The sequence below is a fragment of the Oncorhynchus keta genome, chromosome 4 (assembly GCF_023373465.1).
Source record: "Oncorhynchus keta strain PuntledgeMale-10-30-2019 chromosome 4, Oket_V2, whole genome shotgun sequence".
NCBI classification, from domain to species: domain Eukaryota; kingdom Metazoa; phylum Chordata; class Actinopteri; order Salmoniformes; family Salmonidae; genus Oncorhynchus; species Oncorhynchus keta.
The window spans coordinates 26033616-26048979 of record NC_068424.1 but is presented as its reverse complement, the minus strand read 5'-3'; the positions used below and the strand labels follow the sequence as shown (position 1 = coordinate 26048979).

The 15364-nt window shown below is 42.4% G+C and overlaps 2 protein-coding genes across 2 annotated transcripts; one reads left to right on the top strand and one right to left on the bottom strand.

The window, feature by feature from the left end:
- The first annotated feature begins 70 nt into the window (after nucleotides 1-70).
- On the top strand, nucleotides 71-8510 carry pks1 (polyketide synthase 1). The gene is made up of 6 exons (XM_035769482.2): nucleotides 71-128; nucleotides 221-374; nucleotides 542-702; nucleotides 1563-1766; nucleotides 1865-2046; nucleotides 2192-8510. Exons 1-6 carry the CDS (start codon nucleotides 71-73, stop codon nucleotides 7673-7675), a joined length of 6243 nt encoding a protein of 2080 aa, XP_035625375.1. The 3' UTR covers nucleotides 7676-8510.
- Nucleotides 8511-8729: 219 nt separating this feature from the next.
- Nucleotides 8730-15281, bottom strand: ptchd3a (patched domain containing 3a). Its single transcript, XM_035769869.1, has 4 exons — nucleotides 14354-15281; nucleotides 13344-13465; nucleotides 13071-13216; nucleotides 8730-11624 (listed from the first exon to the last, which is right to left on the bottom strand). Exons 1-4 carry the CDS (start codon nucleotides 15086-15088, stop codon nucleotides 9664-9666), a joined length of 2964 nt encoding a protein of 987 aa, XP_035625762.1. The 5' UTR covers nucleotides 15089-15281; the 3' UTR covers nucleotides 8730-9663.
- Between the last annotated feature and the right edge of the window lie 83 nt (nucleotides 15282-15364).

Genomic DNA, 15364 nt, shown 5'->3' with positions numbered 1-15364 from the left:
CATGAAAGACTGTTCTCAAGGTCACATGATTTTACATTTTGTCAAAGGTCGTTTGTAATGAGGTGCAAAGATGGAGGACAACAAAGACGAAATTGCCATAGTTGGGATAGGATGCAATTTCCCAGGAGGTAAGAATGGATCAGATAAGGAGTTGATACATTTCGTATGTCAAAAGATAACACAAGCCAGAGTGATGCTGAATTTTGCCCTTTTGTTTTAGGTGAGGGGCTTGACAATTTCTGGAAGGTTCTATTGGAAGGGAGGAACTGTGTAGTAGACATTCCAGACGAGAGGTTTGACAGCACTTATTGGTATGATCCTGATGATAGCAAACCTGGGAAGACGCAAACAACCAAAGCTGCTCTTATAGATGGGTAAGATATTAAGAAATTCTTGCTCTATTCACTTGAGTAGTTGTGAAGTTGCATGAATAATATTGAAAAATTGAACTTTCAAAGTGTTTGTTATATTTTACATTAAGACTTGTCTTAATGGTAAGGTAAAGTAGAACTCGGTAATGGGAATCTTGTCTATCTCCCAGGTTTAATGAGTTTGATCACAAGTTCTTTGGCATCACTGAGGCTGAAACAGATTTCATGGACCCTCAGCACAAGCTCCTACTCCAGTGTACATACAGGGCATTAGAGGATGCTGGAATGCCAATGGAGAAAGTCAGTGGGACCAGAACAGGTGTTTACATAGGTAACCATAATGTTTTAAAAAATTGGTCACAAAAAAAAAGTACATATCCTGAAGAAAATGTTGTGCTTGTTTTAAAGTTTTTATGGTTGTGAAATAAACTGTGGTAGTGACTGCAGTAGTAATGGTGGTTGGTAGATTGAAAGATTGATTGATTGGATAAGATAGGATAGCCTGAACATGTGAAAGTTGGTTTGGTTATCACTAGCTTGAACGTTTCAAGACTTACTGTTGGCGAGTTATTTAATGGATGTGTATTTATTTATAGTTGCTGGGAAAAACTGTAAGTATTTGAAGTTAGGCAAGTCTCAATGTTTCAATGGTCTTGTAGCTAATTGGCCAAAAGGAGCAGGACCATTTTGATTATCTACTTCTGTGCAGTATTTCTATGGTTCTCATTCAAACCCACCTTAAATTATACACATTTTAAATGGTTATAGTTCAAATAGTATATATAGTATCAAAAACCTTTTGGCAATCAGTCTAAGTAGGGTCAGTCTGAACATCTCAATGTTAATTTGGAGTTGATAGCTTAAACAGTCAATGGGCTTATTTTTCCATTGAAATGCATTGGGAGCTCATTTAAATATTATTATACTGCAACCAGCATATTGTTATAGTACAAAAAGTATAAATGCTACCAAAAAACAATCTAAGTTGGCAGTCTGGGCATTTGGAAGTTGGTTTCGTGTTTATAGCTAAAATCTTTTAAGCTCCTGAGCGGGCGGAAGGCGTCAAATAATTATAAGTATGTAAGAACTCTACAGTTTTGCTTTGTCTTCAGCAAGCACACTTAATTGCAGTGAGACAATATAAAGTGGGAGGACAGTGAATAACACTCTGCAATGGATGTGTTCTCACAGGTCTCATGAACAGGGACTATGAGACCCTCCTGAACAACAGACCCAGCACCATAACCCACTACAATGGCACAGGGACGGCTATGAGCGTGGCGGCCAACAGGATATCCTTCATCTTCAATCTCACTGGTCCCTCGTTTGCCATAGACAGTGCATGTTCCTCCTCCTTGGTGGCTCTCCATTCTGCCTGCCAGGCCATCAAGCAAGGTAGTTCTATTCATAATGAACAGAAAGACGTATCATTTTTTTGGCATATTTCAATCATATTATTACCACTTAACTGTTATTCAATCTGCTTTACTCAGGAGACTGTGAAATGGCTCTCTGTGGCGGTGTAAGCTGTATCATAGAGCCGCGAGTCTTTGTCGCTCTCAGCAAGGCAAAGATGATTTCACCTGAAGGCACCAGCAAACCTTTCTCCAGCAGAGCAGATGGCTATGGCAGAGGAGAGGGCTGCGGGATTATTCTGCTGAAGCCACTGAAAAACGTAAGAGTATAATGTTTACTATGTTTTAAATTGAACTCATTTGAAGTTGTTTAATTTTGAACCACATAAATCACAAAGTTCTATTTTGTACCATAAATCAATTGTAACATTACAGCTAATGGTACCCAAATGTATCCTTGAACAGGCTCTGAGGGACTTTGACAAGGTATGGGGCATAGTAAGAAGAACTGCGGTAAACCAAGATGGTCACACTGTCACTCCAATCACCAAGCCATCCATGGTCCAGCAGGTAGAGCTACTACACAGAATCTACTCGGCAGAGTCTGACCTGTCCACTGTCCAGTACATAGAGGCTCATGGGACTGGAACTCCAGTGGGGGATCCCATAGAAGCAGGCAGCATCTCCAAAGTCATTGCCAAAGCCAGACCTCCAGGTTCAGAAACACTCTGCATCGGCTCTGTGAAAGGCAACATTGGACACACAGAATCTGCAGCTGGAGTGGCAGGTCTAATCAAGGTACTACTAATGATGAAGCATGAAACCATTGTCCCTTCACTGTTCTACTCTGAGGACAGTGCCAGTATCGATGCCAAAGCTCTCAATGTAAGAGTTCCGATCAAAGCAGAGAAGTGGGAAAAATCAGAGCCCATGGCAAGGCTAGCTGGCATTAATAGCTTTGGGTTTGGAGGGACAAATGCTCATGCGATAGTGAAGGAGTATGTGCAGGGCAACAACACAAGATTGACTACTTATAACTGTCCCAAGTTATTTGTTTTGTCTGCAGCCTCTGAGAACTCATTGGCAATGTCTATCACAGACACATATCAAAGACTTAGCAGAGATAAGCAAACTGACATACTCACTTTGATGTTTACCTCAGCATGTAGGAGGAGCCATTTGAGACACAAATACAGGAAAGCATTTATGACGTCCTCTGTCCCCGACTTAGAGAATCAACTGCAGTGTGCGATGAACAGGAAGCTTGAGCCATCAAGGTCAGATAACAGGTTGATTTTTGTGTTCTGTGGGAATGGAGTGACCTACAGGGGAATGTGTAAGCAGCTTCTGAAAGAGGAGCCAGTGTTCAGAGAAAAGGTCAGAGAGGTTGAGAATCTCTTCCAGAATTACAAAAGTACTGGCATCTCACAAAAGATAGCAAACGATTTTGACAATGATGATTATACCAAGCCAGATGTTGTTCAGCCCCTCCTCTTTGCCATTCAAGTTGGCATTGCCAGTCTCTTCAAGCACTGGGGCATCAAACCAGATGCCGTTCTTGGCCACTCTGTTGGAGAGGTTGCTGCTGCCCACTGCTCTGGTCTGCTGTCCCTTGAGGATGCAGTGAAGGTGATCTATTTCCGCAGTACTCTGCAGAGTAAGGTAACAGGAGGGAAAATGCTTGTGGTCAGTAATATGGCTGTGTCGGAGGTCCTGAAAATCCTTCCAATCTACTCTGGGAAGGTTTGCCTTGCTGCTTTCAACAGCCCACAGTCCTGCGCCCTCTCAGGTGATGCAGACGCTATAGACAATATCCATCAAAAGCTGACAGCTTTGTTTAGAGGCAAGAATCTGTTCCTCCGTGTACTGGATGTACCTGCTGCATACCACAGCCATATGATGGATCCCATAGTGGACCATATTGAGGAAAGTATTGGTTCTTTGACAGCGAACAAAATGGATTGTGAGCTTTTCTCAACAGTGACTGGAGACATGTACACCCATGGAGACTTTAGCACAGGGAGATATTGGGCTAGGAATATCCGAGAGCCAGTTTCATTTGAGCATACAATGAAAGCAGCGACCAAAGACCAGAAGAATGTGGTCTTTGTGGAAATAGGCCCTAGAAGGGCTCTACAAAGGTACATCCAGGAGACTCTGGGAAATGACACTATAGTTCTGTCCTCAGTGCAGCCAGAAAAAGATCATGAGACAATGCTGACCACTGTGTCCAAAATGTTTGAACAGGGGGTCCATGTAGACTGGGACAAGTTCTACGAAGGCTGTGAGGCATCACCAACAGCTCTTCCAAGATATCAGTTTGATAATCTGACAAAAGAGGTGTATTTTGAGGCTGTAAGACAAGGAAATGAAAAAACAGCTTCCTCTCAACACCCACTGATATCTCAGACAAAGCATGAGAGCAAAGAGCACAAATGCAATCTTTCATCAGATACTGCAGCATATCTCTGGGAGCACAAAAACAATGGTGTTGCCATTGCTCCAGGTGCATTGTATGTTGAACTGGCTTTTGCCTCAATAATGGCAAGTTCAAGACCAAAGATGCCGATTTGCTCGATGCAGCTAAGTGTAACTTTTCAGAGCTTGTTTACACTCAGCACAAACTCTCAGCATTTGAAAGTGGTACTGGAGGCAACCGAGAATGACACCATGTTTAAGATACAGTCTCCCTCAGCAACACACGCATCAGGCACCATTTGTTGTCGAAGTGGGCGAACATTGGTTGAGGAACAAACCATTTGCCCGGATGTCATTTTCAAAAGGTGCAAATCCATGGTAAAGGGGGAGGAGATCTATTCATTCCTCTCCCGTGCAGGTTTTGAGTATGGTCCTATTTTCAGACAGCTGGATGATGTACATTTCGGCGATGAATTCAAGGAGGCGGTGTCAGCAATTAAGGTCTCAGGTGAGGTGCTGAAACAGCTTCATGAGTACTTCCTTCACCCTGTGGTGTTGGACTATTTTCTGCAAATGACTGCAATGGTAGCTGTTGGAGGACTGACCACCAGGCCGGTTTTCCCATCTGCCATTGGCAGTGTGGTAATAGCAGCACCTCTGCAGGAGGACATGATTATGTATCTGAGAGCAATTCAAGAAACCTCAGACTACTTAGATGTTTGTGGTTGCTTTTCCAATAAAGACGGACATGTTTTAGTGGAACTAAAGCATGTGAGGATCTCGTTTTTAGGAAATTGTTCACATGTTGCAGAGTCATTCTTCTTTCACAATGAACTTTTCACCATCACTGACAATACCCATGTAAGCTGTAAACCCAAAGCCTTGATCTTTGAGGACATCCTGGGAGTTGGCACAGCATTGAGGCCATACCTACACCACACATCATTTTTTGTCTTGAACAGAGAGTTTGGAACCAACCCACAAGTTCGAGACTTAGTGTCTCACTCTCTTCAAGGTGATGCTGGTGTAGATTCACAGGAGGTACTGTTCATGTGGGGTGTACAAGACCTCAGCCATCTGTCGACTGAGATGGCATTGGAATGCTTGGTTGACTGCTGTGAGCATTATCGTCAGATTGTTCTTGCCTTGAAAGAAAACAAGTGTTCCTGCACAATCCGAGTCATAACCTACCGTTCAGCAGAGACGACCGTAGACCATGTCAGTCCTGGTTTTGTCCTGTCCGGCATGACAAGAGCCTGTGCTGCTGAGATACCAGGCCTCTCCTTTCAGCTGATTGACCTTGCTTCTGTGTCAAGTGAAGACATTCAGGCATTGGTTCATGTGATTAACACCAGCAAACACCCAGAGGTCATGATTAGCAGGGGCCAGATATATTCAACAGTTATAGTCCGTACGCCCATAAAAGGGATTGCCAGCTCTGAGGGAACTGTCTACTCTTTGAGTTCTGGGCAGTTCATCCTTCAGACTGCTGATCCATACAGAATGACTAGCTTGTCTGCCATGCCTTGTGATGTAAAGGATAACCACATCCAGGAGAAATCAGTTGAGATTCAGCTCAGTGAGATTTGTGTTCATTCCTCAGACTACTTTTCTGTCAGCGTCTCTGATCTGAACTTTGGCCAGACAATGTACTGGAACAAACATGCTTCTCAGAACCACCAGCTTTTGGCCCTTGACTTCAGTGGCACTGTCACAGCTGTAGGGAAAGGTGTGAGCAAACTGAAAGTGGGAGAGCATGTAGTTTCATGTTATCCTATTGCTGCATCTTCTAAGGTTGTGATTCCAGAAGCAGCATGCTACAACCCGAAGAGGCTCCCATTTCTGAAGGAGGCTCCATGTGTGTCCTACTTTTTGCTGGCATGGGAAATCTTGTACAGAGCGTTACCCAGAGTCAAACAACAGAGAAGGTTGGCCATCATCTCCTCTGTACCTGACTCTGTTCTGCTGAAGGTCTTAACCCAAACGGCAAACAAATCAGGATGGAATGCCATCGTTCTGCCCCAGTTTAGTGGACAACTCCTGAACATTGATCAGTGTAATACATTTGTTGTATTGCCTCCCTTTGATCCATCTGTAGTGGTAAGAATAAGCAGTGGAACCACAGCAAAGAATATTGTTGTAGTCTGTGACAACCAGGTGTCATCCTCAGCGAACATTTTTGCACATGAGAGTGAACATACACACATCCAAACACTTTACGTGTCAAATGTTTTCCAGAGAGCCAATATAAAGGCACAGAAAACAAAGATCCACAATTGGCTGAGGTCATTACATTTGGATGGTGTATCGCAATCTCTGCAAACCATTACCTTTCAATCGACAGACACAAGAGATCCTCAGCCCACTGCGCACTGTGAGTCCTACTTCAGAGCTAAGGCTGTGTCTCAAGTAGTTTTGGGTCATGCGGATTCAGAAAATACACTATCTGATATCCCTTTGCTAATGAGACCACGGCAGCTCTTTAAGAAGAGTTGTGTGTACATTGTGACCGGAGGGCTCTCGGGTTTGGGCCTCGAGACTGTGAAGTTCATTGCTCACAGAGGTGGCGGATGCATTGCAACCCTGTCTAGAAGTCCTATGTCAGCTGAGATGCAGTTTGAGATGGACACTCTCCAGAGGAGATGTGGGGTGTCTATCATGAGTGTCCAATGTGACGTGTCAGTGTCAGGGCAGGTTGTGAATGCAATCACAGCAATTCTACAAATGTTTCCCTCCTGTCCAATCAAAGGAGTGTTTCACAGTGCAGCTGTGTTGCATGATGCTTTGATCGAAACCCTTGACCGATCACACTTCAATAAAGTTCTTCGACCCAAAGTGAATGGGGCATTGAATCTTCACTATGCAACACAGCACAACAAATTGGATTACTTTGTGTGCTACTCTTCCATCTCTTCGTTCATTGGCAATGCTTCGCAGTCTAACTATGCAGCAGCCAATTCGTTCCTGGACACTTTCTCTCATTATCGGCGAAACCTTGGGCTTGCTGGACAGTCCATCAACTGGGGGCCTTTGAACCTCGGTCTCTTGTTGAACAGAGACAATTTCCAAAGGTTTCTTGAGGCAAAGGGCATGATGATAATGGAGGTGTCAGAAGTCCATGAGGCCCTTGAAAAGTGTTTGTTGATGAACAATCCACAGCAAGTCATTTGCAAATTCAACTTCAGAAATCTGAGCAACCACGTTCTCTCCCAAAACGCATCTCTCAGAGGCAGGCTGACAGCTTTGGTCGAGCAAGAACTTGAGAACACCAACATGACAGAACCCATTGTTCAACAGCTTTCCACAGCACATGAGAATGTCAGGGCTATGCTAAGTGAAATCACTAGTGTTAGCATAGATGAGGTAAATGACGACACTGCCCTGTATGCACTGGGTATTGACTCAATGTTGGCTATGACTCTGCAGAATTACATCTTCCAAGAGAGAGGTGTGAATGTTCCCCTGGTTAAACTACTGGATCCAACCACCACACTGTCTACATTGGTAACAATTCTGGAAGAGAGTGGGTAAGACAGCAATGTGTACTAGCAACATTGAAATATTTTACTGAGTATTTTGGATTATAACACTGTCTAATATAATTTGTATTGGTAAATGTTCCGTCTATTTTAATGGATTCTACAGTGCCTTCGGAAAGTATTCAGACCCTTTGACTTTCTCCACATTTTGTGACGTTACAGCCTTATTCTAAAATTGATTAAATTGTTGTTTCCCCTTGTCCATCTACACACAATACCCCATAATAATAAATTAGATTTTTGCAAATTTGTTACAAATAAAAAACTTAAACCTTATTTACATAGGATTTCAGCCTCTTTGCCATGAGATTCGAAATTGAGTTCAGGTGCATCCTGTTTCCATTGATCATCCTTGAGATGTTTCTACAACTTGATTGAGTCCACCTGTGGTAAATTCAATTGATTGGACATGATTTGGAAAGGCAGGATCGAGCCAAAGATGAATAGAGCAAAGTACAGAGAGATCCTTGATGAAAACTTGCTCCAGAGCGCTCAGGACCTCAGATTGGGGCAAAGCTTGTAATAGCTGCCAAAAGTGCTTCAACATAGTACTGAGGAAAGTGTCTGAATACTTATGGAAATGTGATATTTCTGTTTTTTTATTTTTTTTATTAGCAACCATTTCTGTTTGTTAACATTGCATGTTAACATTTTGTGAAATGGAGGTTTAGAGTTTTGTTGAGTGTGGCTTAAAGTCTGAGTTGCAAAAATACCCCTACTCCATTGATACGAAAAGCTCATTGAATTATCCAGTGACATAATCAAAGCCTAAGGTTTTGTCAACTATATTATACTATATTACCAAGAATAAAGGCACATTTTCAGTCTGCTCCTGTTTTCTTTTCATTTTAGACCATTAAGCTCATTTTGCAGCTGCTTTCAGTCTTTAGCTGTAAACCTTGCTGCATAAATGTTTAAAAGTTCTGTGACATTGTCATTCTTCCAAACAGAGGCGTTAGCAAGGATGCAAAACCCACAGAATAAGTAGAACATTAAAGGAAGTACTCACATTTTGTCATTTGAGACAAAAAATGTGCAAAGGAATATCCGTAAAGGACATGGTTTATTGGAAATAGTCTGAATGCAAGTGAGATGATTTTTATTTCAAATGCATAGTATAGTACTCCACAAATGTTGTTTACAAGAGGTGTTACAGAAGCCATTGAGTGTTGTGAGGTCAGAATATAAACTCCTAGGTAATAAATTACATGGTGAACAAAACAAATATCAAACAATTAGATATCAGCACAAGTTTTCTTCACTTCATGTATTCACATTGCCACCTTGTGGTTTACAAACATCACCTGTAGAAATCAACTACCTAAACCAAGGGTAAGCAAGGACAACATAATTTATTTTAACATTATAAATTGAATACATGTGTAAATGCTGTTTTATTAGGTTTCAATACATAGTATGGTATGTGTTTTAACAGTATCAATAATTAATAGATTAAAATATGAATTATCAATTGCAAACCCAACAGAACTGATAATGTTTCTAGGAAGTGCTATTGTAGTTATTTTAACACTATATCCTTTAAAGAGAAGAAAGTTAAATCAATTTCATTTTATACAAATATATTGGTAATAGTACACAATCTCAAATTGTACAGATCATGAACACTATTCTAATGTATCAGTAAAGCTTGGGATTCATCAAATACAAAACATGAACATGCTCACGGTGGTTTTAAAACCCATCAACAATGCCACATATATAGTAACCCATCAACACTGATGCCTTGCTGCGAAGTTAAATAATGTGTTTTGTAGAACTTCAACAGTTAAGCAATTGTATGGATATATTTTACATGATGGCCACTTGAAGCTTATATGTTTGAGTGTCATCAACAAAAATCCAGTCAAAAAGGTTTAAACCATACAACATTGCGATTAGGGCTTTACGATTGACATAAACCTCATTTGTAAGATACGCTGCATGAAACAACAACACATGCTTTATCACACAGTGCGGTGTTCAAGGAACAGGATCTGCAGAATCAGAGCAATTGATAAACGGGGCATTACACTCCTGCGAAACTGGTGGTTGGTTATTTCCAATCACACAATGATGTTCACCAGCCCCCAGATTTTGGTTGCAATTGACCGTGACAGCGTCATTACTAGCTGTGTACATCTGAACTTCATATGTTTGACTATCAACTCTGAACATGGGAACTGTGCTTGCCATGCACATCTGACCACTTTGGGTGGGATGGGTGTTGACAGTCAGTGTCCAGACTGAGGGACAGGCCTGTGTTGGGAATAATTGTTGATTGTCTGGCAGGAAGGTGTGATTGTCATAGATTTGCTTGTCGTGATCAATGGCTTTCTCTTGGATGTTTTTGAGCTGGCAGTTGGTCATGGCTTCGTTTTCCAGCGCCCTTTTCTCCTGAGGGCTGACATTGCCTGAGTTGTTGCTGAAAAAGTCAAAGAATGTCAAAAAGACAGGGATAAAAGTTATGCCATGGAACAGTCCAAAAAAGATGACAAGGAACATGATCTTGAAGAAGGTTCTGAAGATGTAGTTCTTGGAAGCAGACAGCACTATCACGCCCAGTATGGTTGACAAAGCACCCTGAAGTATGGGATAGCCCAAATGGAACAGCGCTTCCACAGCTTTCTCGTTTGCAGTTGGCTTCTTATTGGAAACAAAGGCATAGGAAATGTGTGCGGAGAAGTCCACGGAGAATCCAATGCAGACAACAAGAATGATCATGGATATGGTGTCTAAATTAACATCCCACAATGCCATGAAACCAGTGACGCCCACAATGACAGAAGCGATGGAGAACGTCACCCACAGACAACAGAGAGGGTTTGGAATCAGTAGGAGGGAGATCAATAACATGACTGCTGTGGTGACGGAGATATTCTGAACGGTGTTACTCACTATGACAGCGTACTGATCATGGTATATAAAGACAGGGTGGTATACCAGTAGAGGGACAGAGCATCTCCTAGCAGTATCTCGCAGATTGTTTAACATGTTCATTTCATCAATGGCAGTAGTGATATTGACAGTCTGGATGAAGAAGCGTGAGGCACGGATGGAATTATTTGTGAAATTTACATCTTGCTTGAAGTCAGAGTAGGATCTCAGAAACGAACTTAGGTTTGTCTTGAAAACATTTTCAACACTCAAATTCAGATTTGTATGGTACCCATAATATTTATAAGATTTCAGCCAGGATGTAAAGATATCTTTCTCAATAAAGGACAGGTTTTTGAAGTCCTCTACACAAGATTCAAGATCCAACATATTCTTTTCCTCCCAGTATGCAAATTCACCCCTTATGATTACCATGATATTTGGCCCATACTCATAAAAGTAGGCTTTTTCATCATCATAATACCTATTCACATATGAATCATCAGCAGCTAAATTGCGAAGGTCAATACCCTCCTGTATCTGGAAGCATCCATAAATGCTGATGGACAAATAAACTGAATAGAGCAGGATCACGCACACCTTGGTCCAGGGCTTTACCAGAAAAGGGCCATAGTGCTTCTTAAAAAAGTGATTCATGGGCTGTACTTCCTCTGCTCCAGTATGGCGGTCGTAAGCTCCTCCCACACAGCACAGGTCGTACCATTTTGAGCGACCCACGGGGCAATCCTCTGGGACCTCTTTGCACGTCAGCCAGTGCTTGTTGCTGTTCTCACGCCTCCCATTCAGTACGAGGAACGCCCCAAAGAAGGTGATGCTGTAAAGAAAGCAAAACAAGATGGCCGTGCTGGTGTACAGGCAGAAGGATTGCACAGAGCGGAATGGAGTCATGAGCCCGATGTAGAACGCTAACACATCCGTCAGGGTGGTGATGGTAATGGAAATGGCCGCCTCCTTGTATGTGTCTGCTAAGCGGTCTTCCACCCGGGCGTGAACGTTGGTCTGCTGCCAGCAGGATATGAGGATGAACATGTCATCAACACCAATACCTGCAGAGGAAATATAATGTATACAAAATAGAATATATACTGAATAAAAATAGAAATGCAACATATAAAGTGTTGGTCCCATGTTTCATGAGCTGAAATAAAATATCACAGAAATGTTCCATATGCACTTAAAGCTTATTTCTCAAAACTTTGGTGCACACATTTGTTTACACCCCTGTTAGTGAGCATTTCTCCTTTGCCAAGATAATCCATCCACTTGACACGTGTGGCATATCAACAAGCTGATTAAACAGCATGATCAATACACAGATGCACCTTGTGCTGGGGACAATAAAAGGCCACTCACTCTAAAATGTGCAGTTTTGTCACACAACACAATGCCACAGATGTCTCGTGTAAATTGGCATGCTGATTGCAGGAATGTCCACCAGAGCTGTTGCCAGGGAATTCAATGTTATTTTTTTTTCTTAAGCCACCGCCCATGTCGTTTTACAAAATTTGGCAGTACGTCCTCACTCCTTGCCTCACAACCGCAGACCACGTGTTACCATGCCAGCCCAGGACATCCGGCTTCTTTACCTGCGGGATCATCTGTGACCAGCCACCCAGATAGCTGAAGAAATTGTGGGTTTGCACAACCAAATCATTTCTGCACAAACTGTCAGAAACCGTCTCAGGGAAGCTCATATGCATGCTCGTCGTCCTCACCAGGGTCTTGACCTGACTGCAGTTTGGCATCACAACTGACTTCAGTGGGAAAATGCTCACCTTCGATGGCCACTGGCACGCTGGAGAAGTGTGCTCTTCATTCAATCCCGGTTTCTGTACCTGTAACTGTACCGGGCAGATGGCAGACTGGTGTCGTGTGGGCGAGCGTTTTCTGATGTCAACGTTGTAAACAGAGTGGCGAATGGTGGCAGTGGGGTTATGGTATGGGCAGGCATAAGCTAAGAACAACAACCAATTGCATTTTATCAATGGCAATTTGAATGCACAGAGATACCGTGATGAGATCCTGAGGCTCATTGTTGTGCCATTCATTCAACGCCATTACCTCATGTTTCAGCATGATAATGCACGGCCCCATGACGCAAGGATCTATGCACAATTCCTGGAAGCTAGAAATGTCCCAGTTTTTCCATGGCCTGCTTCCTTACCAGACATGTTACTCATTAAGCATGTTAGGGATGCTCTGGATCGATGTGTACAACAGCGTGTTCCAGTTCCCACCAATATCCAGTGACTTCGCTCAGCCATTGATGAGTGGGACAACATTCCACAAGCCACAATCAACAGCCTGATCAACTCTATGCGAAGGAGATGTGTCGTGCTGCATGAGGCAAATGGTGGTGACACCAGATACCGACTGGTTTTCTGATCCACGTTACTACCTCTTTTTTTTAAGGCATCTGTGACCAACAGATGCATATCTGTATTCCCAGTCATGTGATATGAACAATATGAAAAGTATCCATAGCTCCTTACCCAATATCAAGAAGGGGGAGTTAGCCACAGTCATTACAAAAGGCACTCCAAAATGCAGCATCATCCCGAAGGCAGACAGCACCGCAAGCCCTGCAGATAATACTCCAAAGGTGGCCACCCATACCTTGTTCCTCACACAATCAAACCTGTTGAAAAACAACAACATACCGGTCAGACCTTGGGCCTATGTGAACCAAAGAATCCCAAAGGTCAGTCATTGATGAACGCCATAATAGTTTTGCTGTGTGTTGTATGTATATATCACATACATACCTTAAGCAAGACACAATGGAAAAGACTATGGCGATAACATATGTGATGGAAAACAAGGGGATAACGTCCCTGGTGTTGGCCTCGAATTCCACCTGCCTAGACAGGGATGTAGAATGTGTAACCTGGGAAGATGAAATGCAAAATTAGGGCATGTCATCATTTATGCTGTCAACCTTCCCATCCAAACGCGCACACACACAGACACAGACACACACACGAACACACACACACACACTTGACCAAAGACATAAACCCGTGCCATAGGATTACTCTTCCATACAATACAGTATAGTACAGTAAACCTCTGAAAAGCAATGTACTCAATAACAGTATACACTACTGGTCAATAGACGCTGCACTAGCTTGCTCTCTCCAGCAAGTGAACTGGCGGATCTCCCTACCATCTTCTCTCATCTCTGGCCTGCTGCCAAGAGACTCATCCAAGTGAAGGAAGAACAATTGCTATTGATTTATGTAAGACTTGGCCGTGCTGAATGAGCCACAATCATACAATAGAGACCGCTTGTGTGCAAGCAGTTCAAAGACAAAGATAACAGCTATTCAGTGTGCGATTAGTCATGCTTCATGGCCCACAGAATTCTCTCAGTACACCCCTCTAAACGAGCCACAAGCAGAGTAATCTGTGTCAGTTTTGGAGGTACTCGTCATCATACGGTGGAGTAATTCTGTTGCAGGATCATTTTAACTCAAGAGGAAAGATTCCACAAAACAAATGCGTTTTTGTTCGTTGATGTGTAAAGTCTGTCCCATGTGTTAATCTGCGTGAAAGACTATGAGATGGGGATGCATATTTTTTACAAATGGTGCACAATCTCATGTTAGACATTTTATTTCTATAAAAACGAGACATACTAATTAGGAGGTAGATATAGGAGGGCCAAAAAGAGTCAACATTCCGCCAATAAATAAATACATTCTACAATATGTGTTAAAATTTAACAGTTAAATCCATGTTTGGCTACATTGCTATATGGCCTAGGTCTACTTACCGTGATGAAATTCAGTGACTGGTTGGAGGGGAAAACCTTGAGGAATTCGTTTAGCCACAGATCTGTTGTAGAGCGGTTACCTTCTTTCAGACAATAAAAAAGTCGTATTGCTTTAGCACTCTTTATGACTGTTGAGCTTACATTAACTCCACCGACAGAATATCCTAGAAATATTGTTGTGAATCCAAAACGGAAAAATGGAAAGGTGAGTTCAGTCTGGTCAATGTTGCTACCATAATGATTCATGATATCTAATATTTTATTGGGAATACATTTATTGGATTTTCTGGCGCAAAGTCCTTCATATGTAAGCTGTTCATGACCTCTCGAAAGTTTTATTTCCCGGACCTTCTTGTCTAAACTTAATATTTCTTTGATGGCTCCATCGGTGAAGATGTTGGGATCTCTTGAGACCGCTATGAAGGATGCAAATTCCCCCATGGTGTACAGTCTCTGGTTTGAATACACCGAGTTATTCAGCGGAAAGTTCTCTTCTACAAATTTCCTCTCAAGTTTTGCGGGTCCGTTTACTGGTGTAAATTGGTCCTCGATGTTGTTGGCCTCCATGTCCTCAAGAAAATAAAACCCAGTCCCGAGCGCTGTAGAGATGACCAGGGGGCAGATAAAGAACCACCAAGGATGCCTTCCCACGAAACGGCCGAATTTCTGAAATCCAATGGAGAATGGCTTCTCAACGCAGTCTGTCCGACACCCAGCCATATTAAATACCGGCATTTTGGAGAGGGAGAAAAGAGGCAAAACTTATTAGTTTGATGTCTTGTTTGACATAAGGATGAATTACACTCCCAACAAAACGCGACTTAAGTTTTGGTTTCCAATAGCTGATTTTAGGCTATTCAAACTTTATTCCCGACGAAAAGTTCATTTTTACCAGAGGCTTGAATTCATAATACATTCGGACATTAGCATTTTCTGACGCACTAGCCTATGAAAGCACTGTGAAATCAGCCTAGAGCGACCACTCTTGGGAGCTCATAAAAGTGTCCCTGA

Excerpts from the sequence above, each read along its gene's own strand:
- pks1 (XM_035769482.2), top strand. The coding sequence starts at position 71 with ATGGAGGACAACAAAGACGAAATTGCCATAGTTGGGATAGGATGCAAT. Across the intron at positions 129-220 it reads AGGATGCAATTTCCCAGGAG|GTGAGGGGCTTGACAATTTC; the intron begins GTAAGAATGGAT and ends CTTTTGTTTTAG. Across the intron at positions 2,047-2,191 it reads TGCTGAAGCCACTGAAAAAC|GCTCTGAGGGACTTTGACAA; the intron begins GTAAGAGTATAA and ends ATCCTTGAACAG.
- ptchd3a (XM_035769869.1), bottom strand. The coding sequence starts at position 15,088 with ATGCCGGTATTTAATATGGCTGGGTGTCGGACAGACTGCGTTGAGAAG. Across the intron at positions 13,466-14,353 it reads AGTCACTGAATTTCATCACG|GTTACACATTCTACATCCCT; the intron begins GTAAGTAGACCT and ends TCATCTTCCCAG. Across the intron at positions 11,625-13,070 it reads CTCCCCCTTCTTGATATTGG|GTATTGGTGTTGATGACATG; the intron begins GTAAGGAGCTAT and ends TTTCCTCTGCAG.